Source organism: Rhamphochromis longiceps, linkage group LG10 (assembly GCF_057381845.1).
Source record: "Rhamphochromis longiceps isolate RC_006_pf linkage group LG10, R_longiceps_female_GT1.1, whole genome shotgun sequence".
NCBI lineage: Eukaryota > Metazoa > Chordata > Actinopteri > Cichliformes > Cichlidae > Rhamphochromis > Rhamphochromis longiceps.
Window position 1 is genome coordinate 13,512,712 of NC_140566.1, and position 27,266 is coordinate 13,539,977.

General features: G+C 44.7%; 1 protein-coding gene and 1 long non-coding RNA gene across 2 annotated transcripts; both read left to right on the top strand.

Annotated features, from left to right (window-relative positions):
- Positions 1-4,615: 4,615 nt before the first annotated feature.
- On the top strand, positions 4,616-23,970 carry scn4bb (sodium channel, voltage-gated, type IV, beta b). Its single transcript, XM_085419562.1, has 5 exons — positions 4,616-4,700; positions 18,812-18,975; positions 19,078-19,297; positions 23,587-23,716; positions 23,874-23,970. The coding sequence occupies exons 1-5, from the start codon at positions 4,616-4,618 to the stop codon at positions 23,968-23,970; spliced, it is 696 nt and encodes a 231-aa protein (XP_085275688.1).
- On the top strand, positions 17,029-17,683 carry LOC146660424 (uncharacterized). Its single transcript, XR_014913449.1, has 3 exons — positions 17,029-17,151; positions 17,225-17,430; positions 17,510-17,683. It is a non-coding gene; the product is annotated as an uncharacterized LOC146660424 (long non-coding RNA).
- Positions 23,971-27,266: the final 3,296 nt, after the last annotated feature.

Here is a 27,266-nt window from a genome sequence, read left to right on the forward strand (position 1 = left end):
GAACCACTTTACTTTATTCCTTTTCATTAGATCAGTGTAAGTGTACCATATTTAACAATCACAGAACCACATAAACGTGCTGTGCTTTTTTTTTTTTTTTTTTGCTGTGAGAGATTAACTTACCTCTCATTAAAAGAAATAATGTTTTGGAGTGATATGACAGTTTAGTGGCTAGGTTGGGTATCAAACAGGTGCAAATGTTTTGAAGTCTCTGGTTGGATTCTCAGCTGGATAAATAGTTCCCATCTTTTCCCACTGCCGATGTCAGATAAAGTCATTGTGGCCAAACATGTCGACTCTGGTCTTGTTTGTTCAAAGGACTTTGTTCAGATGCAACTTTGTAAACCTAATCTGAGCTGCCATGTTCTCTGCAGAGAGAAGAGGCTTTCTCCTTGGAAGCTCTCCAAACACGCCAGACATATTCAGACTATTTCTAACTGTGCTGTCATGAACTGTAGCTTTTCACATGCTAACTGAGACCTTTTCACTGCTGTTTTTTGTACACATCATTCTAACCTTTCTCTTTGCACATAAATATATCTGTGAAATGCACTTTATGAAATAATCTTCCTTTTTTTATATAACTGTACTTACAGCTGTCAGAAGTATATGTACACTCATCATGGGCATGAATATCATAGTAATTTAGGACTTTTAACGATTTCTTTGTTCATTTTCCAGGATGGAATGATTACACAGTAAACATTTTAATTAATGTAAAAAAACAAGAAGGTGCCCAAGTTTGGCATGTTTTATGAAAGTGAAGTGAAGGTGAGACTGTACCAGTTGTCAAGCATGGCAGTGGTATAACCATGCTCTGAGGCTGTTTTTCTTTAAGTGGTACAGATACATTACATGTGATTGGGGGCGACCGTGGTTGGGAAGCTCATCTTGTAACCGGAAGGTTGCCGGTTCGATCCTCTCTCCAGCTCTGTCTGTCCTGGTCATTGTGTCCTTGGGCAAGATACTTCACCCTACCGCCTACTGGTGTTGGCCAGAGGGGCTGATGGCGCGATATGGCAGCCTGCAGGGCAGCTGTGGCTACAACTGTAGCTGCCTCCACCAGTGTGTGAATGTGAGAGTGAATGAATGGTGGAATTGTAAAGTGCTTTGAGTGTCTAGAAAAGCGCTATATAAATGCAATCCATTATTACATTACACAAAGTGGGGTAAGAAGGAGAAGGAATACTTCCAAATTCTTTAGCTTCACCTCAAATCAACAGCTAGACAGTTGGAGCGTGAACACGGCGGCATACATTACATCAAAACTGGTTTTGGAATGGATAAAGCACACTAACATTAAGCTGCTAGAATGGTTTTCCCAAAGCCTCAACCCTGTTGAAGATTTTACAAACTACACTTGAAAATCAGGTCAGTTCAAGAAAACCAACCAATTTAAACAATCTCTACTAATTCTTAAGAGAGGAGTGGTCAAGTATACAAGTAGATTTATGCCAGAAGCTTGTTGACGACTACCAAAAGCATGTGGTTGCAACTAGCTAAGGTAATTTTACCAAATATTAGTGGGGATGTTTGTATATATTTTGGCCTGTGTGCATACTTTTGACCCTGTGTAGATTAGAGAAACTCCAAAATCCTTTCAATCTTGTGCCTCAATTCTTAGTTTTTCAAACTTTTTCAGGCTGTATGCTGTAGAATTATTCCACCCTGTAAAAAGTTCAAAGAAATCATTTAAACACCAACATTAACATCGCAGTCATGCAGCAACACAGGAACCACCAAGGTTCAAGCCTGCAACATTATGGAAACTGCTGAAACACCAGCGTCACTGTCCACAGTGAAGCAAATGTCACGTAGCCTCAGACTGAGAGTGTATCAAACAAGAAAGACACGAGAACTACAAAGTGTATGCAAACTTCTGACCAGAGCTGTAGTAAGGCTAACACGAAAGGATTTTTACTTGTACTGAAGTATTTTTACAGATTCACGTGTTTTGCTGCAGTAAATCCAGATACCAAGATTTTCTTTTAAAAGTCTGAGGTAAACTTGAAAACATCTGCAAGTCATAATGCATTATGTGAGGGACATGTCTACCAGTAAATACAATATAATTATGTTTTGTACTGGCTGTAAATTGACGTGCTCTCTGTGTAGTTACAGTCATCCTGCACAGGTCTGCAGTAGCTCTCTTGTCTTCCTGCAGCACGATGCTGTTGTTTTTTTCCCTTATTGCAGTTCTGGAAGAGTTCCCGCTGCTGCTGCATTGATACTCCAGTGGAGGGGCCTGCAGAGGAGAGCAGTGAGCCTGCAGCCTGCCCACGTTATCTCCCACCCATGAAACGTCTCCACTCTACCTGCTGTGACCTTGCACCAAACCTTACGTACCTGTATGGGTTTAATAATGGAGGCGTGAATAATCCACATCAGTAATCCCTGTTAGTGTATATTTGAAATCCTATGATTATCATATTCATAACGTACGTGGGATTACGCCATTCAGCCTCATGCTGTTTAAACAAGCACAAAGAAATAACTTTGCTCACTCAACTTCTTATGAATAATACTTTAGCTTACATACCAACATGCATGCAACGCCAAGCCGACTGATTGTATCATATACTATAGAAATAACAGTAATAACATAATATTTCTATTGCTGACTATCTGAAGTTTTGCACAACTAACACAAAACATTAATGTATTTTAAAGAGTGTATGAACTTATAAATTAAGAAACAGAAAAGGTGCAGTTCGTTATTCCCCCCAAATAACACCTTTCTCAATAATCACAGCATCAACTTGCAAATACGAAAACACAGTTATTAGCATGTAAGGCAAATACTTGCAGTTAAAGCCCTTGGAATCGCAAATCTCTCCATTTCTTTTTCTTGTAAACGGAAAAACAAAATTTAAAAAAGTACTATCAGCAGCGGAAAACAAGCATGCATGGATGTGAGCAGATGTGAGTTGTCCCTGTGTCCTCTATTTGTCCAGTTGTACCTCGACTCAGGTGACAAGCTCTGTCACATGGCCTCTGCTGCATCCTCGTTAAAACTCACAAATCTCTCTCTTTCTTCTTTTTTTGTATTTGAAAAACCTTTTGTGACCATAGAGGCACCTAACAGATGGAGTCTGACAGGCAAATAAATAAATAAACCAATCAAATCTGTAAGTTAAGTGCTAAGCATTTTCTGCTGCGGTGAATAGTGCTGACACAAGGCATTGCTGAGCTGTTGTTGACTGATGGTCTGTACATTTATGGCAAAGAAGCTGTCGTGCTTTAAAAAAAATGACTGTACACACTCGTGTATCATAATGGACTTACAGCAGAGTTTTAGCAGATTAAAGAACAATATAACAATACACAAGATAGTGTGACTTTGTATGCACTAAATAGGGCATACTGCACATAAAATATGCTAATTCATAGCTCTGAATGGTAATGCGATGCAAGAAATCTTCACCTTACAAGACAAAACGACAGAAGAAACAAAATAAGAGTAGGGGGCAGCTTTTAATGATTACAATTAAAAGAAAAAGACATTTTAAAACAAGTCTGTGCAAACAAGAAGCTACTTTACTGCTTTCCTCACCCATTGTAAATCTCTCACGTTGCAAAATATGGTTTTGCCCAGGAAAGAACGATGAAAGAAGTATTTATGATAGGAGCTTTTAAATGTGTGTCTTACAGGAGACCTGGGGGATCTGTGGTTACGTACCCAGCCTCCACGTCACCCTGCACTGCAGAACTTTTCTCTGAGCTTCATAAACACTGTCAAAAGTGCCTGGGTGTGTACACCAATGGGGGGGTGAATGAGACAAGGAGTTGTCTGGGGCATTGGAGGGGGGGGGGGGGGGGGGGGTGCAGAGGTGAGGTAAGAGAGAGGTGGCATGCAGCCAACTGAGAGGACAGAGAAAAGTTGGGAGTTAGCCGGAGAGAAGAACAGGGAGATTTATCTTCACTGAGGCTGTGCTGAGGAGGGATAAGAGCCCCGGCGTTTTCCCTGGATGTCTGTCTCTCGGTACCTCTATTTTTTTGCTTACATCCCCCCTCTCTTATTTAATTGTCGCTCTTCTTGGCTGGCACTGCAATGTGGCTGTCTCTGCAGTGAAAGTGCTGCCTGGCAGATTCTCCTTGAGTGAACCCTGGTTGCGCAGTGAGTGCTGCTCTGCCTCCGTCCTGTCCACACTGACTCAGCTGTGCATGCAGTTGGTCAGCCTCTGAGTGAGCACCAGCTGCAGGAGCAGGTAGGCAGTAGCAAAGTTAAACTGTGCTTATCATCAAGTCATGTTTCTTTTCACTCAGCATCCTTTATTTTTATTTTATTTTTTTAAAAAGGTTATTGTATGTGTAGGAGACTTGCATTTTCTGTGCACTAATATAACTTTTTACTGTACTGCTTGTGTATTCATCGCGACAGATTTTAGTTAATTAACCTTTTTCCTTCCTTCTCCTCACTCTCCTCCTCCTCTGCCCACCGACAGTCCCTTCTAAAGGAGTGCTACCCTGAAACAGCTGCAGGTGCAACACTTGGAGTACACGCATCCACAGAGCAGCTTCCTGATTTTTCCAGTGGACAGAGAGTATTCTCCTAGCTTTCGGGGCCAGTGTTGGATACTGCAGCATCATTTGTTTTGGAGCAGCTCTAGCAGCCATGAAGGTCCGGTGGATTGGGGTTGAACCCGTGAGGCTGGGCCCTCCACACACAACCTGTGGCCTGGTCTTCTCTTTGCTGCTTGGTAATGTCTGTCTTTCTTTTTATGTCATATGATGTGTGCAGTGTTAGAAAGCTTCATCTTTTCCTCACATCAGTATTTATTCATGTGTTTAGGTAGAATAATGATGCTTTGGTATTTCTAGGTCTTATACTGACCTTCATCTCTGACCTATGCAGAGCACAACAATTTGTGTAAGAAATAAGAAACACTATGATTATTTTTGTTTGGGTTGTCCTTGGTTTTTTTTTGTTGTTTTTTTTTTTTTTTTTTTGCATGATGTTGCATTTTACATATTGCTCTGAGCCAGATGGAGTAGAAGTAGGACAGTAGGTGGAAGTCTTGTAAACTAACTGGTTTTGTTAAATTCATATGAGTCGTAAAGTTTTGATGGCTTTTACAAGTAAGCACAAAGTAACAGTACAAGCCTGAGATTATTTATAGCCAACAGATAGGTAATAATGTGGCTTGACACTTCAAATAATCATTCAGAGCTAATACTTGATGCTGATACTTGTGCTTTGAAATACCCACATCCTTTTTAGAGTCATAACTTAATTTCTATTCATGCCTCTCTTGGGGCATCAGTGCACCAAACACACATTAAACATTTAAAGCTCCCTTGTTTAAAACATCTTGTGTAGGAGATGTAGGCTGTAAGGTTCCCTTATTGTCCCAGTCCATTTCAAGTCCTGTAAGGTGCATAAAAATGAATCTATTGCAATAAATATCCTGTGTTCCCCACTTTTAATACCAAATTCTTTTCTTTGCATTGTGTTACATTCACACACAGGAACAGATGAGTAACTGTCACTGTCTGGCCAGATTTTTCATAAACAGATCAGCGATTTTTCACAGGTGTTCTTTTTCTTTTTCTTTTTTACAATGTAAAAGAAACTTTCAAGAAACACGTGCGGAAACTGCACAGTAGGCCAAATCTGCAAATGCAGGTGGCCAGCAGCGAGAAAGATGCTACAGCGGTTAAACCATAGCTCAGGACAGTGATTATATTACAGGAGTACAGAATGATATTTGCCTTATGTAATGCATTTATTGTATGATGCACTGTAAGGTGCTTTACAGGATATGGCTAACAGCCTGAACAGAGAGAATAACAGTTTTATAGCCACATGTAGGATAAAGAGAGGCAGGTACTATGGAAAATAGATTTTATTTTATTTCTGAGTTATTATTACTATCTGAATTATGACTTAGACAAATCATCTTATGTCTTAAGCATTATGGCATTGATGGGCTTGATTTTTAGACAGTGTTTAGTCAGAACATTTAAAAGGTAGATGTAATTTTCATGGACGGTATGTGTCTTTATTTTACCTTCAAATAATGATCTGTTCTTGTCCCCACATAGCCCTCACAGTAGTTGGTGGTTTTTTGCATACATCGGTTAACAAAAAAAGAAGAAGAAAATGTTGACATATGTGGGTTAGAAACTGGAACACCAGTGTGCTACTTTTATCTGAAACACCAAGACTCACGAAACAAGTTTTAATGAACAGTACAGAAGTTGGATTTAGAAGAGAGCAGTAAATACCAAAAGGTTTTCATTGTGTTAGGGATAAAACAGAAATAAGATGGGGGTTTTTTAATTTCCTGATCTTGTGTGAGCAGCTTCAGTATCTACACTGATAGCAACAGTGTCCTTGTACTGGAAAATGTGTTAGTTAAGGACACACAGAGGGGCTAAAAGAATGAAAATAAAATCAAACAAATACTGTGAAAAAACTAGTGATAAAAGAATAAAATAAAACATGCATGCATGAGACTGCAGAGTGATTGTGCTGCTCTCTCATTACTCCTTTTCTGGGCTCACTGGATTACATAGGAGCAGTTGAGGAAAAGATTAGAAGGTGTGATTTCTTTTTTTGTCAGGGCAAGAGTGAGCTGAGAGTGAATCGATAGCATGCACACTTACAGTGCCCCTCCCCCGTCTTTCGCTTTGTCAGTTTGTGTTTCCTGTTCCTGCAAATGGTGCTTGTGAGATGTTGACCTTGAGCATGTTATGCACAAAGTGTCCACAAACCACAGGGCAGAATCACAGGAATGTTACAACGAGTGTAGGACATGTTACTACTCTCATGCAACTACTGATCATATAATAGGTCTGTGTTAGTGTTTCTCTGCATTAAATCTCCAACCTGCAAAACACACTGTCAGCATGTACTTTACCTCACATCCTTCACAGGAAGCACTAAGCAAAAGGCACATTAGTGGTGTAGGCCAGAGAGAGAGAGGAGAGCTTCTGTCTGTCCTCGACCTGCTGAAATTATATACTGTAGCCATCTGCTGTCTGTGACCTTCACACAAAAGCAAGTGCTAAGTTCGAATGTCTTACAGTTGTGGTCTGAAGTTTACATGCACTCATCACGGGCATGAACGTTAAGGTAATTTGAGGACTTTTATGATTTCTTCAAACTGTTCGTCTGTACATCTGTAATGACTTACAAAAAACAGGGATTGGGTGTTTTCTCCAAGTCACACTGGACCAGAAATATACATTTACTCACATAAAACATTCAGTAAATGGGGTTGAAAGTTCTACACTGTTTTGGTTTTTGGTTTTTTTGACAAAGCAAAGGCTTATTAACTACTCATGGTCATGACTGACTGCAACTGGAACATTGGAAGTCCAAGGTGAAGATCTCAGGAGAATTGTAGATTTACACAAGTTGGGAAGGTCTCTTGTAGTTTTTTCAGATGTGTCACCACTTCGCTGAGGTCTGTTAGAAGTCCCAAACTGGCACCCTCAGATAAGAGGCAATTGGTTAAGAGGTCCAGGAACCACAGGGGCTCAAGCCTGCCATGAATGGAAAACTACTGGAACTCCAGCATCACTTTCCACAGTGAAGTGGGATTCCCATCATCTACTAAGCCAAGCCATCGACCAAGGAAGTAGATCGTGTGCCAAAATCAACACTTTAAAGCTCAGCTGAAATTTACAGCAGCCCACCCCTGTTTTAAGGTCATTATAGATGTGCGCTGTCATTTCACTCTGATAAAAGAACAGTTCAAAGAAACTGTTAAAGGCCCCAAATACCAGATCATGCATGTCCATGATGAGTGCATGTTAACTTTTGACTACAACTGTATACCTGATATGAAAAATATATATCAGGTATACATAAATTGAACATAAATAGATAAAAAAATAATTGAATTGAAATATGTAAAGTATAATCACAGCACACTCTGATGCTGATGGATGCTGATGGTCCTTGGTGTGCAGTTACAGTTTTCACAGCAAAGTCACAGCAAGGACATTATGGTGTTCTCTTACCAAGGGTTTGAATTGTTTAATGCTATTAATAGAAATAATATCTGTGGTTTTAAATATATTTTCATAAAAGAAAAACTTAAGTGGTTGATAGGATAAATAATTTGTGATCCATGCCCATTACACGCAGTGCTAGTAAGCAGTGACTGTGTACAGGGAGTGCAGAATTATTAGGCAAATGAGTATTTTGTCCACATCATCCTCTTCATGCATGTTGTCTTACTCCAAGCTGTATAGGCTCAAAAGCCTACTACCAATTAAGCATATTAGGTGATGTGCATCTCTGTAATGAGAAGGGGTGTGGTCTAATGACATCAACACCCTATATCAGGTGTGCATAATTATTAGGCAACGTCCTTTCCTTTGGCAAAATGGGTCAAAAGAAGGACTTGACAGGCTCGGAAAAGTCAAAAATAGTGAGATATCTTGCAGAGGGATGCAGCAGTCTCAAAATTGCAAAGCTTCTGAAGCGTGATCATCGAGCAATCAAGCGTTTCATTCAAAATAGTCAACAGGGTGATGTGCGTGTGGAAAAACCAAGGCGCAAAATAACTGCCCATGAACTGAGAAAAGTCAAGCGTGCAGGTGCCAAGATGCCACTTGCCACCAGTTTGGCCATATTTCAGAGCTGCAACATCACTGGAGTGCCCAAAAGCACAAGGTGTGCAATACTCAGAGACATGGCCAAGGTAAGAAAGGCTGAAAGACGACCACCACTGAACAAGACACACAAGCTGAAATGTCAAGACTGGGCCAAGAAATATCTCAAGACTGGTTTTTCTAAGGTTTTATGGACTGATGAAATGAGAGTGAGTCTTGATAGGCCAGATGGATGGGCCCGTGGCTGGATTGGTAAAGGGCAGAGAGCTCCAGTCCGACTCAGACGCCAGCAAGGTGGAGGTGGAGTACTGGTTTGGGCTGGTATCATCAAAGATGAGCTTGTGGGGCCTTTTCGGGTTGAGGATGGAGTCAAGCTCAACTCCCAGTCCTACTGCCAGTTTCTGGAAGACACCTTCTTCAAGCAGTGGTACAGGAAGAAGTCTGCATCCTTCAAGAAAAACATGATTTCCATGCAGGACAATGCTCCATCACACGCGTCCAAGTACTCCACAGCGTGGCTGGCAAGACAGGGTATAAAAGAAGAAAAACTAATGACATGGCCACCTTGTTCACCTGATCTGGACCCCATTGAGAACCTGTGGTCCATCATCAAATGTGAGATTTACAAGGAGGGAAAACAGTACACCTCTCTGAACAGTGTCTGGGAGGCTGTGGTTGCTGCTGCACGCAATGTTGATGGTGAACAGATCAAAACACTGACAGAATCCATGGATGGCAGGCTTTTGAGTGTCCTTGCAAAGAAAGGTGACTATATTGGTCGCTGATTTGTTTTTGTTTTGTTTTTGAATGTCAGAAATGTATATTTGTGAATGTGGAGATGTTATATTGGTTTCACTGGTAAAAATAAATAATTGAAATGGGTATATATTTGTTTTTTGTTAAGTTGCCTAATAATTATGCACAGTAATAGTCACCTGCACACACAGATATCCCCCTAAAATAGCTAAAACTAAAAACAAACTAAAAACTACTTCCAAAGACATTCAGCTTTGATATTAATGAGTTTTTTGGGTTCATTGAGAACATGGTTGTTGTTCAATAATAACATTATTCCTCAAAAATACAACTTGCCTAATAATTCTGCACTCCCTGTATATCTACTTAAAAATGGTACAAAATAATCTAAAAGGTGACTTTTCATTGTTAATCGTGCATCTCTTTTTACTGTACAAAAAAGTACAGAGCACAACATGTATTCTCCTGCCCATGAACATAAAAAGTTGAAGGTTTTCAAATCAGTTTTAGCATGATACTGAGGAAAATGTATCTGTGTTACTGACATTATAATAACGTTGACAACTAAGATAAGAAATGTAAATGATGGGCTGACATTGTGGGAAATATCCTTTATTCACTTCCTTGTCTAAGTGCTACACTTCTGATGAATATGAACTAAAATCCAACCATCAGTAATTCTTATTGCTGATGAATTTTTATATTACGCAAAATCAAACAAAATCTCGTCTTTTTCTTGACTTAAAAGCAGCGATGAACTAAAATCTCTACAGGAATTCACTGTTCCCAGGTCAAAAACACCCCAGCATGTAGCGTCTATCTTATTTATTTACATATGTTTTTCCCCAAATTAAACAAATAAGATGCTATGAGTCAGTGGAGGTTATCAAATCTATTTTACATTACTGTGCAAAAGACTTGAACCACATCCTTCTTCTCATTTCTTTATATTTTGCAAGCAAAATTGGTGCAGTGTTTTTATCGAAAAGTGTAAACATAATGGAAATACAGTATGTAGGCCAAAAACAGAGATTGTATGATACTCATGAGCTCGAAAGTCAATATTTGGTATGACCACCTTTATTCTTTAGCACAGCCTGACTTCTCATCAGCCGCTTTCTTCTCATTTCTTTAAGTCTTCCTCGGGAATAATTCTCCAGACTTCTTGAAGGACATTCAAACCTCTTCTTTGGATGTTTATGCCTTTTGTTCTGTTCTCTGTCAAGATGAGCCCACCCTGCTTCAGTAATGTTGAGGTGCAGTTCATGATTTATATTGTTAAGCTGCATGTTTTTCTATTTATGTGTGCTTTTACTGCATCGGCAGTGTGTTTGGGATAATTGTTATTATTTCAGATGGTACTGAATGAATCAAAGTCAGACAGTGCTTTTCAGTTTCGATAAGATCACCAACACCGCTGGCTAAAATGAAATCCCAAACCATCACAGAGTCTCCCAGCCAGGGGGTGCAGATGGCATATTCTCACTGTACCTCCATCCTGACAACCTCCATACATATTAACAATGATTTGATCCAAGAATTTTGATTCCTCGCTCTATATGACTTGTTTATTTTCAGTCCTGTTCTTGTGTAATTTGCCATAGCTGAGCCTTATATCACTGTTTCCCATTAAGGATGGCTTCACAGCTCCAACACCATTGTGAAGTTTGCTGACGACACAGTGGTGTTGGGCGCCATCTCCAACAACGAAAGTCTGTATTTCAGGTGTTAGCATAAGCACATAATAATCTTTCATTGCAGGTGCAACTGTAATCATGTTATACACATATTGCATAATTAAAGGGTTGAAGCTCGGTCAAGTTAATTAATGGTTTGAAGCTACGGGCAGCGCGATATCTGGCCGATCAATGGAGCAAAGTTCAGCTATTGAAAGGTTGCCTACATGTTTACAGTATAATTTACTACATATTGCCTGCGTGCATTCAGCAGCCTGCTGCACTGGAGTTTGCCTGGTAACAGATGACGTAGAGGGGGGTCATGTACTGAGGTTAACAACACAGACACATAGTCTGTCTGGGTAAACTGATTGCAAATGTTGTGTAAGTCTAGAAAAGTGTAATAACAGGATGCATCTGGGAGGCGGTGGAGGAACTGAGAAAGGAACTGTTCTGTTTTAGTGACGCGAGTTACTGGTCATCATAAGTATAAATATTACACCCACCTATTGTCAGGCGGGAGATGGAGCCTGATATTTTGCAGAGCCCATCTTCACCACATATATGTGTTTTAATAAAATCATTTGTGTTGACCCACTATGGACTTTCAGTCATATGTCTCTTCCTCAAAAATTCGAACCACGACACGGCCTACATGGATGAAGTGAAGAATCTGGCATCATGGTGCCAGGACAACCATCTCCAGCTGAACGTTGGCAAGACCAAGGAGCTGGTGGTGGACTTCAGAAGGGGTCAGCACAGAGACTACAAGCCCATTATCATCAATGGAGCTCCCGTGGAGAGGGTGCAGTCCTTCTGTCATGGTCTACGGTGGGTGGCTGGAGTTTCCATTAGGCTCCTGAACTGACCTGGGATCCGCCCCTGGGCAGGGCCAACTCCAGCTCCTGCACACCTGGAGCCTATTGCAGGCTATCAAGCCAGAGGGATTTAAACCACACATCGATGTTCACTCACTGCCAGTTCGTCATCAACCCATGTTGGTAACAGGTCTTGTGTTTCAAATTCTCGCTGTGATTTATCTTACTAACAAAGACTCTTTTGTGCTACAGTTGCTGTACCCACCCTGGCTCACTCCACCTCCGGACTCGGGATACCTAGTGATCATTTTGGAAATCCCTCTGTGCCTCACCTGCCTGCCCTCCTGCCATCACACTCCATCTGGAGCCCCGGATCTCAGGTCAGCCTTTCCACGCCACTCAGCCTCCCCTGGATCTTCATCATCCCCCTCTCAAACACTCCAGGTCCCTAACTGCAAGTAAGAATTGCTGCTCTTATACTGGCCACTTCTGAGCTGCCTTCACTACCTGCCTAACTCCTATATCCTCTCCCCTCAGTGTGACTGTTCCCCACTCAGCTCCGTTCCACTTCTCAGGCCTCGTTCCCTCGCCCTAGCCACGTTCCCCTGGGCACGCCACACCAAGGCTCCACGTCTCGTCATTTTCTGTCTTTGCCACGTTTCCCTTTTTTTCCCCCTTGCACTTAACCGTAATAAACTGTTAAATCATCTACTGTCTCCGCTCTGGGTTTCTGCACCTGAGTCCTATTCAGTACCGGCCATCCGTCGCCGTGACAGTACGAACTGGCCAACAAATGGACTCAGCAGACCCAGTACGTGCAGCAGTCTCCAAGCAGGGAGCCATTTTAGGGGCTCATGAGCAAGCGTTGCAGGTTCTCGACACCCGGTGTCAAGCCATAGGCGAGACCCAGGCTAGGATCTTAGCTTCCCTGCAGGAGATTCAGTCGGCTCTTTCCCCTCCTCCAGGCCCATCCTCCGCGTCCCCTGCGCCCGTGGCAGAACCTCCCCAGTCTTCCCCAGCTCCGACCCCTTCGGGCTCCGTGTTTCGCGATGCTGCATTCCCAGAACCCGAGCCGTACTCTGGGGAGCGGGGCCGCTGTACGGCCTTTCTACTGAAATGTTCTCTCGCGTTCACGCATTCACCCCGTTCATTTACTAGCGAATCAGCTCGGGTAGCATATCTGGTGGCTAAGCTACAGGGCAAGGCGCTGTTATGGGCCGAGGCGTACCTGTCGGCTCACCCGCTCCCAACCTGCTCGTTTGATGATTTTCTGTGCGAGTTTAAAAAGACCTTTACTCACCCAGTATCGGAGGGTAGTTCTGATGAAAGGTTGCTCGGGTTGCAAAACAGGGGAGCCGGAGTGTCGCTGAGTTCATTATCGACTTCCGTACTGCAGCCGCCGAGGCCAATTGGCCCGATCATGCCCTTCGGGGAGTGTTCCGTCGCGCCTTAAACGACGAGCTCAAAGACCAGCTCGCTTCCCGCGATGAGCCCGAATCCTTTGAAGACTTGGTCTCCCTTTCCCTTCGGATAGATAATCGCCTGAGGGAAAGGGAGGCAGAAAAGAACCAGAAACATCGTAAACCTGCGCCTCGTACGTTTTCACTTCCTCCACCGTCACGTCCGGTGTCAACATCCGCTCCCGTTTCCGTGGAAACGGACGCCGCTCCGGAGCCTATGCTAATCGGCCGCTCTCGTCTCACACCAGAGGAGCGAGAACGACGGCTTCGGTCGGGCGCGTGTTTTTACTGTGGCTCAGTGGAGCATAGGTTAGCGCAGTGTTCGGTTCGGCCAAAAGGCTCCGCCCGCCGGTAATTTCGGGGATACAGGTGGGCGGATCCTCTTTCAGTTCCAAACCCCGGTTAATTCTACCAGTCACCCTGTGTCTAAATAAGGTTTCTCACCCCCTCCATGCTCTCGTTGATTCCGGAGCAGAGCAAAATTTAATAGATTTAGCTCTCGCTAGACGCCTTCATTTGCCACTCAAGACTCTCGATCCTCCCATCCCTGTTACCGCATTAAACGATCAAATATTCTCTCAGATAACCCATCAGGCTGGCCCCGTAACCCTCGTCACCTCTGGAAACCACCATGAAGCCATTACCTTATTCACCTTCTCTTCTCCTGATTCACCACTCATCCTAGGCTACCCCTGGCTACAGAAACACAACCCTCATATAGACTGGTCTGGAAGTAAAATCGCTAGTTGGAGCCCTTTTTGTCTAGCCCACTGCCTCAAGTCTGCCCTACCGCCGGGTGCCCCTGACACTAACACCTCGGGCGTTGATCCGGTTGACCTCACACTCGTCCCACCTGAGTACCATGACCTCCAGGAAGTTTTCAGTAAAGACAAAGCGTCGTCCTTACCACCCCACAGGCCTTATGACTGCGCTATCGACCTTCTACCTGGTGCTCCGCTTCCCTCTAGCCGGCTATTCAACATCTCCAGACCAGAAAGAGAGTCCATGGAAAAGTACATCCACGAGTCATTAGCTGCAGGTATCATCCGCCCATCCTCCTCTCCAGTGGCCGCCGGCTTCTTTTTTGTGGAAAAGAAGGATAAATCACTCCGTCCATGCATAGACTACAGAGGGTTAAACGACATCACCATTAAAAACAAATATCCTTTACCCCTTATCAGCTCAGCCTTCGAACCCCTCCATGAAGTCACCGTATTCACCAAACTGGATCTCCGCAATGCCTACCACCTTGTCCGCATCAGGGAGGGGGACGAATGGAAAACGGCTTTTAATACGCCCCTAGGTCATTTTGAGTATTTGGTCATGCCGTTTGGGTTAACCAATGCCCCCGCTGTCTTTCAGAACCTGGTCAACGACGTGCTCCGTGATTTCCTGAACCAGTTTGTCTTTGTTTATCTTGATGACATACTCATTTTCTCCAAGACCCCCCAGGAACATCATGTCCACGTCCGAGCAGTCCTCCAACGCCTCCTGGAAAACCGACTTTACGTCAAAGCCGAGAAATGTGAGTTTCATGCACAATCTGTCACTTTTCTTGGCTATATACTCGCAGGAGGGCAGGTGAAGACTGATCCAGCCAAGATCCGCACGATCCTGGAGTGGCCCACGCCCACGTCACGCAAGCACTTACAACGTTTCCTCGGCTTTGCCAATTTCTACCGGAGGTTTATTCGCAACTACAGCCAGGTAGCCACTCCTCTCACTACACTCACATCCACCAAAAGACAGTTCATCTGGACACCTGAAGCTGAGGTAGCATTCAGTAGGCTCAAGCGCCTATTTACTTCAGCTCCAGTATTGTGTCACCCAGATCACTCCAAGCCATTTGTTCTAGAGGTAGACGCGTCCGACGTCGGCGTCGGAGCGGTCCTTTCACAGCATTCAGGTTCCAAGGCCAAGTTACACCCATGTGACTTTTTTTCACGTCGACTCTCGTCAGCTGAACGCAACTATGATGTAGGAGACAGAGAGTTGCTGGCTATTAAGTTAGCCCTGGAAGAGTGGCGTCACCTATTGGAAGGAGCTGAACACCAATTCACCATCTTCACAGATCATAAAAACCTTACTTACCTCAAAACAGCTAAGCGTCTAAACGCCCGCCAGGCCCGTTGGTCTCTGTTCTTTGATCGCTTCAAGTTTGCCATCTCTTTCCGTCCAGGTTCCAAGAACGCCAAGGCTGATGCCCTGTCTCGTCTTTACGACCCAGACGCTGAACCCACCGAACCAGCTCCTGTGCTTCCTGCCTCCTGCCGCGTAGCGTTTTTATCCTGGGACATAGAGGAATCCATCCAGCGTGCTTTACTGGATGAACCAGACCCTGGCACAGGTCCTCCGGGCCGCCGCTTCATTCCCACAGCAACCCGTTCGGCTGTAATTAAGTGGGCTCATACCTCCCGGTTTTCCTGCCATCCTGGAATCGGCCGCACCATCGCACTACTACGTCGTCACTTCTGGTGGGCAACTCTGGAACATGATGTGCGGGACTACGTCTCTGCCTGTGACGTGTGCGCCAGGAACAAGACCCGAAATCAGCGACCATCCGGTCTTCTACAACCTCTAGCCGTACCTTCTCGTCCTTGGTCCCACATTTCCCTGGACTTTGTCACTGGACTGCCTAGGTCAGCAGGTAAAACAGTGATACTCTCTGTGATCGACAGGTTTTCAAAAGCAGCTCACTTCGTTGCCCTGGAGAAACTACCCACTGCCACGGAAACTGCAAGACTGATGGTTGACCACGTCTTCAAACTCCACGGGATTCCTGCCGAGGTCACTTCTGACAGGGGACCTCAGTTTACATCCCAGGTTTGGAAATCTTTCTGCTCTGCCCTGGGTGCTCGAGCCAACCTCAGTTCTGGTTACCACCCTCAAACCAACGGGCAGACTGAGAGGCTCAACCAAGAGCTGGAGTCCATGCTCCGCTGCATGGTTTCCCATAACCCGGCTACCTGGTCTGCACATCTCCCATGGGTGGAGTATGCGCACAATTCTCATGTTTCCGCATCCACTGGTCTCTCTCCATTTGAAGCGTCCCTGGGCTATCAGCCTCCCCTCTTCCCTGAGGAAGAGGCTGATTTGGCTGTGCCTTCCGTCCAGCACCATCTCCAGCGCTGCCGCCGCGTCTGGACTCGGACCCAGGAGGCACTGAAGAAAGCTGCTGCCCGCCACTGCCGCTATGCAGATCGTCTACGGTCGCCAGCTCCTCGGTACGCTCCAGGGCAGAAGGTGTGGCTGTCGGCTAAGGATGTTCCCCTTAAAGTTTCCTCCCGCAAGCTGGCTCCTCGGTTTATTGGGCCGTATGTCATCCACTCGGTCATCTCGCCCTCTGCTGTGAAGCTCGAGCTTCCTCCCAGTCTGCGGATTCACCCGGTTTTTCATGTTTCCCAAGTCAGGCCTGTGCTGTCCAGTGTGCTGTGCCCGCCTTCCGACCCCCCTCCGCCCGCCCGGCTCATCGATGTTCATCCGGCCTATACGGTTCAGCGGATCGTTGACGTCCGTCGCTGTGGTCGGGGTCGCCAGTTTTTGGTGGACTGGGAGGGGTATGGGCCTGAGGAACGTGCCTGGGTTCCTCGCTCGTTTATCCTTGATCCTGCTCTTGTCTCTGATTTTTTCAGGTCACGTCGCGGGCTGGGGACCGGTCGGCCGCCGGGTGGCGTCCCTTGAGGGGGGGGGTACTGTCATGGTCTACGGTGGGTGGCTGGAGTTTCCATTAGGCTCCTGAACTGACCTGGGATCCGCCCCTGGGCAGGGCCAACTCCAGCTCCTGCACACCTGGAGCCTATTGCAGGCTATCAAGCCAGAGGGATTTAAACCACACATCGATGTTCACTCACTGCCAGTTCGTCATCAACCCATGTTGGTAACAGGTCTTGTGTTTCAAATTCTCGCTGTGATTTATCTTACTAATAAAGACTCTTTTGTGCTACAGTTGCTGTACCCACCCTGGCTCACTCCACCTCCGGACTCGGGATACCTAGTGATCATTTTGGAAATCCCTCTGTGCCTCACCTGCCTGCCCTCCTGCCATCACACTCCATCTGGAGCCCCGGATCTCAGGTCAGCCTTTCCACGCCACTCAGCCTCCCCTGGATCTTCATCATCCCCCTCTCAAACACTCCAGGTCCCTAACTGCAAGTAAGAATTGCTGCTCTTATACTGGCCACTTCTGAGCTGCCTTCACTACCTGCCTAACTCCTATATCCTCTCCCCTCAGTGTGACTGTTCCCCACTCAGCTCCGTTCCACTTCTCAGGCCTCGTTCCCTCGCCCTAGCCACGTTCCCCTGGGCACGCCACACCAAGGCTCCACGTCTCGTCATTTTCTGTCTTTGCCACGTTTCCCTTTTTTTCCCCCTTGCACTTAACCGTAATAAACTGTTAAATCATCTACTGTCTCCGCTCTGGGTTTCTGCACCTGAGTCCTATTCAGTACCGGCCATCCGTCGCCGTGACACCTTCAAGTATCTCTGTGTCCACATCTCCTCAGACATGACATGGTCTGCCCACATTCAGGTCCAGACCAAAAAGGCTAGGCAGCACCTGTACCACTTACGACAACTGAGGAAGTTCAGGGTCTCTCCAAAGATCCTCAGGGTTTTCTATACAGGCACTGTGGAGAGCATCCTCACACAGAACATCACATCCTGGTTTGGGAACAGCTGTGTTAAGGACCAAAAAGCTCTTCAGAGAGTGATCCATATGGCAGAACGCTGCTGCAAGGACACTGAAGATACTGAAGGGCCCGTCCCATCATTATTTACGGGTTGTACGGAAGCCCCAAACGCAATTTCATTGTTCTCTGACAATGACAATAAATACTTAAATGAAATGAAATGAAATCATGGCAACAAACTGGTCCAACTTCTGTCCGGTAGAAGGTTCCGCATCATCCGGGCAAGGACAGAGAGACTCAAGAGGAGCTTCTATCCCCAAGCCATTTATAGATTCAACTAATCAAATTATTTTTTATTCTCAGCTGTGTGTAACAATGTGCCTAAAAATACAATTTAAAATTGGTTCTTTTCTAAGTTTTCTGCCATGAATGGACACAACAATTGTTCATCCTTTTAGTTAGATACATATTTTATGCTTGAATAATTCAGAGGTCAGTGACAAAAACCATTCCTATGAAAATGGTTAGGTACAAGGACTGCACTAAAATTGAATAAAAAAGCATCCAAAGAAAACCTTTGACCTTCAGAAAGCCTGGAGAAATATTGCTCAAGAGCATTTAAAAAATGACAAATAAAACAGACAACTTGAAACAAATATAAAGAAAGAGCTGTTTAAATGCTTTTTCCCGGCCTTGGTATCAACTAGTTGGTAGGTGTAGTTGTATATTTAACAAACAGATATGAAATTACTGCCGGTCTTCTAATCTAACTCTCAGCAAGAAAGCAAATAACCAAGACAAAAAAAAATTATTACACCAGCATACAGACCTCACACTATGGTACTGCACTGTAAGACTGGTGTATGTCCTATCTTCATGTTTTTTGCCATTCCTCTCCTTTTCAGGTGCGTGGTCTGCTCAGGCCCTTGAGATGTCTGTCGGGAAAATTCCCTTCCTTCAGGCAGTGAATGGGAGCACAGTTACTTTGCCGTGCACCTATGCCAGCTGTATTGGCATTGAAAATCTCTACTTCAACTGGCAATTCAATGACAACGGCACTATGCAAAAGGTAAAAACCTTCCACGTGATTCAAAGATTTCTGTTTGTTTTTTTCTAACTTGTGCAGTCGGCAGCAGTTTTGAGATGACTGATATCTTGCTGATCCCATCAGGTCTGTGAGTCAGTGATACCTTCAGAGGGGGTGGTGCCAGATGTGACTATATTCCGGGAGCGTGTGGAGTTTGTGGGGAAAAACCATCATAATAACGTCTCCATCTTGTTGTTGAACATCACCTTTGAGGATGGGGGACAGTACACGTGTTTTGGACGCAATCCCAAAGAGCACCACAAGAACCATAGTGCCATCTTCAACCTCATAGTGGTTGACGAGTGTGAGTGGTCATGGTCTATGACATATGCCACAGTGTCATCTAATTTATTTTTCTTTCATTACAAAGTTAAATATATCCTGTTAGATTTTAAGGACATCATTGTTAAACTGTAAACCAGCTTTTTTCTGCCCCATTGAACTAGTCATTTGAATGTTCATGTTTTCACACTGATATACACCAATCAGTGCATAACACCATAGACCACTGACAAGTGAAGTGAACAACACTGATCTCTGATATGGCCACCGACCTAAGCACTGTTGCCGACCATGTGCTCCCTTTGATGGAAGCGGTAATCCCTGTGGACTCTTTCAGTAGGATATTGCGTTGCAAAACACAAAAAAAAGGTTCAGGAGAGGTTTGAGGAGCACAGCAATGAATTTGAGGTGTTGACTTGACCTCAAATTCCCCTGATCTAAGTCCAGTTGAGCATGTGCTGGACAAACAAGTCAGATAATCAGATGCCCTGGAGCCATGCCCGGGGAGGGTGCCCGAGGGCAAGCGTCTGGTGGCCGGGCCTTAGTCCATGGGGCCTGGCCGGGCACAGCCCAAAAAGGGGACATGGGCCCATCCTCCCGCAGGCCCACCACCTGCAGGAGGCGCCATAGGGGTCGGGTGCATTGTGTGCCGGGCGGCGGCCAGGAGCGGAGGCCCTGGCGGACTGATCCCCGGCGGGTATTCTAATATCCCCTCAGCTAGCTGCCGGTACGTTGGGGTTTTTCCCGGTGGATGAGAGGGTTTGTTCTCTGCGCCTTAGGGTCGGGGAACGGGTCCTGACTGTCATCTGCGCTTATGCGCCAAGTGGCAGTTCAGAGTACCCAGCATTCTTAGAGTCCCTGGGTGGGGTGCTGGAGGGTGCTCCACCTGGAGACTCTGTTGTCCTGCTGGGAGACTTCAATGCTCACGTGGGTAATAACAGTGAGACCTGGAGGGGCGTGATTGGGAGGAACGACCTCCCTGATCTGAATCCGAGCGGTGTTTTGTTATTTGACTTCTGTGCAAATCACAGTTTGGCCGTAACGAACACCTTGTTCGAACATAAGAATGTCCATAAGTGCACGTGGCAGCAGGACGCTCTAGGCTGCAGGTCAATGATCGATTTTGTAATCGTATCACCAGACCTGCAACCATATGTTCTGGACACTCGAGTAAAGAGAGGGACTGAGCTGTCAACTTATGGTGGTGGTGAGTTGGATCAGGTGGCGGGGGAGGACGCTGGACAGACCCGGTGCACCTAAACGTGTAGTGAGGGTGTGCTGGGAACATCTAGCAGAGGCCCCAGTCCGCGAGATCTTCAAAGCACACCTCCGGCAGAGCTTCAACAGCATTCTGAGGAACACGAACCAAATGGTGGACACCAGAGGTGAAGGGAGCCACCAGGCTGAAGAAGGAGTCCTATCGGGCTTGGTTAGCCTGTGGGACTCCAGAGGCAGCCGACAGGTACCGACAGGCGGCTCGGGCAGTGGCTGAAGCAAAAACTCAGGTGTGGGAGGAGTTCAGAGAGGCCATGGAAAAAGACTTTCGGACTGCCTCGAAGAGATTCCGTCAGGCGTCTCAGGAGGGGAAAGCGGTGCTCTACCTGCACTGTGTATAGTGCTGGTGGAGCGCTGCTGACTTGGACTGAGAAACTTGTCAGGCGGTGGAAGGAATACTTCGAGGACCTCCTTAATCCCACTGACACGTCTTCCGAGGAGGAAGCAGAGTCTGGGGATGAGGAGAATGACCCGCCAATTTCCGGAGGCGAGGTCACTGAGGCAGTTAAACAACTCCTTGGTGGCAGAGCCCCTGGTGTTGATGAGGTCCACCCCAAGTTCCTGAAGGCTCTGGACGTTGTAGGGCTGTCCTGGTTGACACGCTTCTACAATGTTGCATGGAGATCAGGGGCAGTACCCCTGGACTGGCAGACCGGGGTGGTGGTCCCCATCTTTAAGAAGGGGGACCGGAGGGTCTGTTCCAATTACTGGGGGATCACACTCCTCAGCCTCCCTGGGAAAGTCTATGCCAGGGTGCTGGAAAGGAGAGTTCGTCCGCTAGTCGAACCTCAGATACAGGAGGAACAATGCGGTTTTCATCCTGGTCGCGGAACACTGGACCAGCTCTTTATCCTCTCAAGGATACTTGAGGGTGCATGGGAGTTTGCCCAACCAGTCTACATGTGTTTTGTGGACTTGGGGAAGGCATTCAACCGTGTCCCTCAGAGTGTCCTGTGGGAGGTGCTGCGGGAGTATGGGGTGTCTGGCCCATTGCTACGGGCCATTCAATCCCTATACAACCGTTGCAAGAGCTTGGTTCGCATTGCCGGCAATAAGTTGGACTCGTTCCCGGTGGGTGATGGGCTCCGCCAGGGCTGCCCTTTGTCACAGATTCTGTTCATAATGTTTATGGACACGATTTCTAGGTGCAGCCAAGTGGCGGAGGGCTTTCACTTCGGTGGCCTCAGAATCTCATCTCGGCTTTTCGCGGATGATATGTTTCTGTTGGCTTCATCGGGTGAAGGCCTCCAGCTCCCACTGGAACGGTTCACAGGCGAGTGTGAAGCAGCGGAAATGAGGATCAGCACCTCCAAATCTGAGGCCATGGTTCTCAGCCGGAAAAGGGTGGAGTGCCCACTCCGGGTCGGGGATGAGTTCCTGCCCCAAGTGGAGGAGTTCAAGTATCTCGAGGTCTTGTTCGCAAGTGATGGGAGAAGGGAGCAACTCAGTGATGGGAGAAGGGTAGTGACCGAAAGCATGAGATCGCGGATACAAGCGGCGGAAATGAGCTTCCTCCGAAGGGTGGCTGGCCTCTCCCTTAGAGATAGGGTGAGAAGTTCAGCCATCCGGGAGGGGCTCAGAGTAGAGCCGCTGCTCCTCCACATCGAAAGGAGCCAGCTGAGGTGGTTCGGGCATCTGACAAGAATGCCTCCTGGGCGCCTCCTGGGTGAGGTGTTCCAGGCATGTCCCACCGGGAGGAGGCCCCGGGGCAGACCCAGGACACGCTGGAGAGATTATATCTCTCGGCTGGCCTGGGAACGCCTTGGCGTTCCCCCGGATAAGCTGGAAGAGATGGCTGGGGAGAGGGAGGTCTGGGCTTCTCTGCTTAGGCTGCTGCCCCCGCGACCCGGCCCCGGATAAAGCGGATGAAGACAGATGGATGGATGGAATAACTTTATTTATAAAGCGCTTTCAAACAAAGTGCTGTGCAGCTATTTGACTGTACTATAGTCAAATAGCTACAGTACATGGTAACTCTATTGGAGCCCATGCCTCAAGGGGTCAGTACTGTTTTGGCAGCAAAAGGCAAATGACACCATGTTAGGCAGATAATGGTAAAGTTATGGTTGATTGGTGTATAAGGCAGTCACAGAAAGGGTGGTCTTCCAGATGCTCAACTGGACTGGTAAAAATAAGAGAGAACATGCATGTGTCGAAGGCAAAATTACAGAGCTCCGCAAGAGACATAGGAGAAAATGGGACATGGGAGCTGAAGTTTTGCGAGATCTCGCAAATGTTTTGGCCGCATTCTTTGGAGGCCACCAGCTTCAAGCCGACCGGGAGGTCAAGGCACGATGTGCCGGGAGTGCGGTGTTCTCCCCGGCTGTAGTGGGCCTCATCCTCCTGCTAGCTTCGAGATGGTGGGTAACAGACTTCTCTGAAAACGTTGGAGCACTTTTGCAAATATGTGATGTCATGATAAACTGAGCAGATATTAGACATTTACACAGCTACATTCACGCCTCAAAATATCTTAAAAGTTTATTTTGTGATCCACAAAGAGTAAAATTAAAACTAAACTTGTTGGAAACGAATTGGCTGGGCCGCGCCATGAATTCTGGGATAGGTTGGGTTACGAAGGATACACTGACTTGGCCTTCAAATGCAACCTGCGAAGTATGCAGTCTATTTTGCGAGATCCCGCAAAAGTTTTGCTACATCCCAAGTTAGTTTTGCGAGATCTCGCAAAAGTTCATCTTAATTTTTTTTTCTCCCATGTCCCTTGCGGGGCTCCGTACAAAATAAATCAGGTCGCACATAAATGAAAAACATATATTTGTGCAGTTAAGAAAAAGAAATCTGGTGACATTTCATATATTTTTTATATATATTTAAAATATTTTTAAATGTATGTAATTTCATATTTACATTTCACAGCTTTTTTGTTATTCTAAGACTGATAAATGTAGAAGGAGCAACGGTCACAAGATCAGCTAAAACAGGAGGTTACCCTGAGACAGACAATGCCTGAACAACATGTCATCATGTTTAGCTACCTTCATCAGTTTTTACCTGGTCATTTGTTAATGCCTGCAGTGAGGGAGGTGGACAACACGCTGACCATCATCATAGCTTCGGCTGTGGGTGGGGCAATTGCACTGCTGATGGGCTTCATGCTGCTCAAGAACTTCACTCTCTTTGTTCTCACCAAGCTTGAGGAGAAGAAGTAAGTTTTCTTATAAGCAATGATCTTTCACTAGATTACACAGTTGGTGCTTGGCATCAAGTTAGATCAGCCAGTATATGTACATGCTGAGGATTTTCAGCTTTGAACTGTTGTGTGTCTACAGCTTTAACACTGTCTCTTTTACCTCCAACTGCAGTAAGGAGTGCCTTGTAACTTCATCAGGGATTGACAACACAGAAAATGGCCTCTCAGGATCCAAAGCAGATTCAAAACCAACACCAAAAAAGAAATGAGACAGTGCATGTAAAAACAAGTGAATATAAATATGACAGTGCTCATATTTATATACCTTCTCTGGATATTTGTATATGCTCATGTGTTTGCGCACATGCAAATTCATTATGTTCAAGTTAAAAGCTTAACTCTGGTTGTGGCCTTCAGAGAGGGAAATTATATCAAATGTGTAAAGAGAAGTAACTGTCCAGATGATGTACAACAATATTATTTAAAATGTGCACATCATTTTTGCATAACTGCATAATTTACATAAACAGTAGCAGATTAGAAATTAGATGAAACTTTATTAATCCCTTGGGTGGGTTCCTCCGGGAAATTCAGTTTCCAGTCGCACAGCACCGACAGAAGTTGCATGTTACAGAGTTGGAATACCAAATAAAGGGGTAACAACTAACACTTGACTTATTTAGGATATCCAGACAGTAACTGAGCCTGGTGAAATGTAACAAACAGGTAATATATTGAGGCTTGGTGGAACACGTCAGAAATCTCAAATGATCATTATCCCCATGTTGTCTTTCTGGGTGGGTCAATTAAGACGTCACTGCTCCAGCAACAGCAGTGAAGGTTTGAGCTTAAATGGACTCAACAACAAAATACAACATGAAGAAAGAAGATACTTTACAAAAGACTATGTATTTCAGGAACTTGAAATTAGTTTAAGTGATTAATTTCCTATTATTTTACGGGCCCTGTAAAACAAGACGTTTGAGTAACTTCTTAAATGAATATTTGGGAATTCAATTCACAACTACAGTCTTAATCTGATACATTGTTACCAACCTGTGAAAAAATAGTAATATATCTGTCGGCATAATTTGTTGTTGTTTTGTGTTTATACTTTCACCATTACATATTATTTTATATACACAATTGATACCAAATTTAAATTTTGCTTTGTGTTATACGGCTATGTGAAAAAGAAAATACGCCCTCTTTCAGTTCTATGATTGTACATCAGGACATAACAACAACAACAACAATAATAATAGTAACAAATGTACTTAGTGTGTACACTAAGTACAAGATTCATTAGCTTGTACAATCATATTTAACAGCAATAAATTGAAGAGGTCAGTGTCTCTCATGTTGTTTTTAGAGGAATTCTTTAGTCCACTGAGATGTGCAGGCATTCAGGCACTGTATGTCTGCACACCTCTACACTCCTAAGTACTACCTCAGCATTTTTGTTTCTTTTTCAGCCATTCTGTACATTGCATTACCCAATTTAGACCACAGCTTTAGCTGTCAGACAAATGGCTTCACATTTAACATCAAACTGACTCTAGAATATTTTTGTAATAAGAGGAGTTTGTGGTTAACTCCGTAACTGTGAGGTATCCAGGTCCTGTGGCTGAAATCAGCCAAATCACCACACCGCTACCACCACGTTTTACAGTTGGTGTGAGGTGTTTTTTGCTGATGTGCTGTGTTTGTGTGGTATTGTGCATTATAGCCAAATGTCTCCACTTTGGCCTTGTTTGTCCAGAGGACATTGATCCAGAACTTCAGTGGTTTGTCAGATGCTATGTTATTTTTAGAGAGAAGGGACTGACATGTTGAGCCTTTTTTAAATTGTCGTGTCATTAACTTTAACATTCACATGCTAACTGAGACTGTGGAGCCAAAGATATAGCTCTTAAATTTTTTTCAGTTTCTCTGTACACTGCATGGTCTGACCTTGGGGTGAATTTTCTGGGATGTCCACCCCTGGAAAGACTGGCAACTGTCCTGAATTGTTTCCACATGAGAATGAGCTTACTCACAGGAAAGTTCAAATTGTTTGGAAATTATCTTATGGCCCTTCCCAGCTTGATGGCCAGCAACAGTTGTTTCTCTAAGATCATTACTAATGTATTTCTTCTTTGGGGTTTTTGGGTTAACAAACACCTGAATGCTCCTAACTGCAATATTAATTCCTAAAGATCTACTTATTTTTTTTCATCACCTGAATTTACATAATAAAATTCCTGTTAAGAACCAGATGGTTTGTTAACATGTCGTGTCATGGAAAACCTTAGAACTGAAAGAGGGTGTACTTTCTTTTTTCGCATGACTGTACGTACTGTTGGCAAGTGCTTCTTGAAAGGATACTACTGGGTTCCTCTCTATAATATTTTAAGACTTACCTTATCATGTAAAGGCCCCTGAGATACCTGGAGCTCTCTTAATAAAACAAAAATGAACTAAACTGAATAAAGGGAAAGCAACTGCAGGCTCTTATTTAACCACTCAGAAAAAACCTTCAGTATATTGTTTTATAAAGAAAAATGAAAAAACAATTGATGTGCACATTTTATGACATCGTAAAATGAGGATGTAATGTAATGTACACAAGCAATACTGTGTGGGTCCATTGCTGAAGCGATTATTAACTGCTACCACAACCAGAGTTGGAAAAAAAATATGTGACTGTTTTTCATCTGAAGTCAAAGAAACTTTCTTTGTTTAGGTGCTTGAAACAGGGAAAAAATGCAATATAATACAACTGGTCTGAACCATCCTTTAACTAACACCAAATTCACTTACAACAGTAAATATATCTGTATAACCTTTTACACAACATTCAGATTGTCTGGTTTATTCAAACAACTAACACAGAGACTGTATCGACAGAATGCGGCAGGATTCAGCCCAGTTCTTCATCCTCTTTGCTTGATATAAAACACAGGTGCCTGTTAGTGCTTCTATGCTTGTCTGTCACTTAGGACGGCTACATGTTGTAAAGCAGTTTTTAAAAAATCAAAAACAAAAAGTAACACAACAAGCTTCTTAAAATAAAGGATAGACAATCCCCTGAAACATCCTCCCCCTCCTAGAAAAATGAATGACCCCCAAATGCTGCTTTTAAGACAAATAATCAATGCATTTAAGCATGTGCAATATGGGCAAAGCCTTTAAAAGATGTTCCTTTGGAAATACATGTTCTGCTATACCAACACCGGTAGCATCAGCTCTGAGTTAGCTGTAAATCCCATTTTGTACCACGCTAACTTCATTGTGCTAACAGTGTCTGAGGTTAAGCACTACATATTCCCTCTGCTTAGTATGCGCCTGTTGAAATGGCTTTTCTAAGCACTGACAAACAATCATTTAGTTAGCGGTTTACTCTTTGCAATAAATAATTCTTACCCAGCGCACTGCTGAGAGAAAAACTGACTGGGTATCCATGCACGTGCACTCAGTAAACCACCCATAATAATGTGGGAATATAATTGGTTGGTCTGGATTTCGCAGGTTGAGTAGAGGGGCTGTATGGCAGGGATAATCTGTTCAAGCAGGAATAAATGAT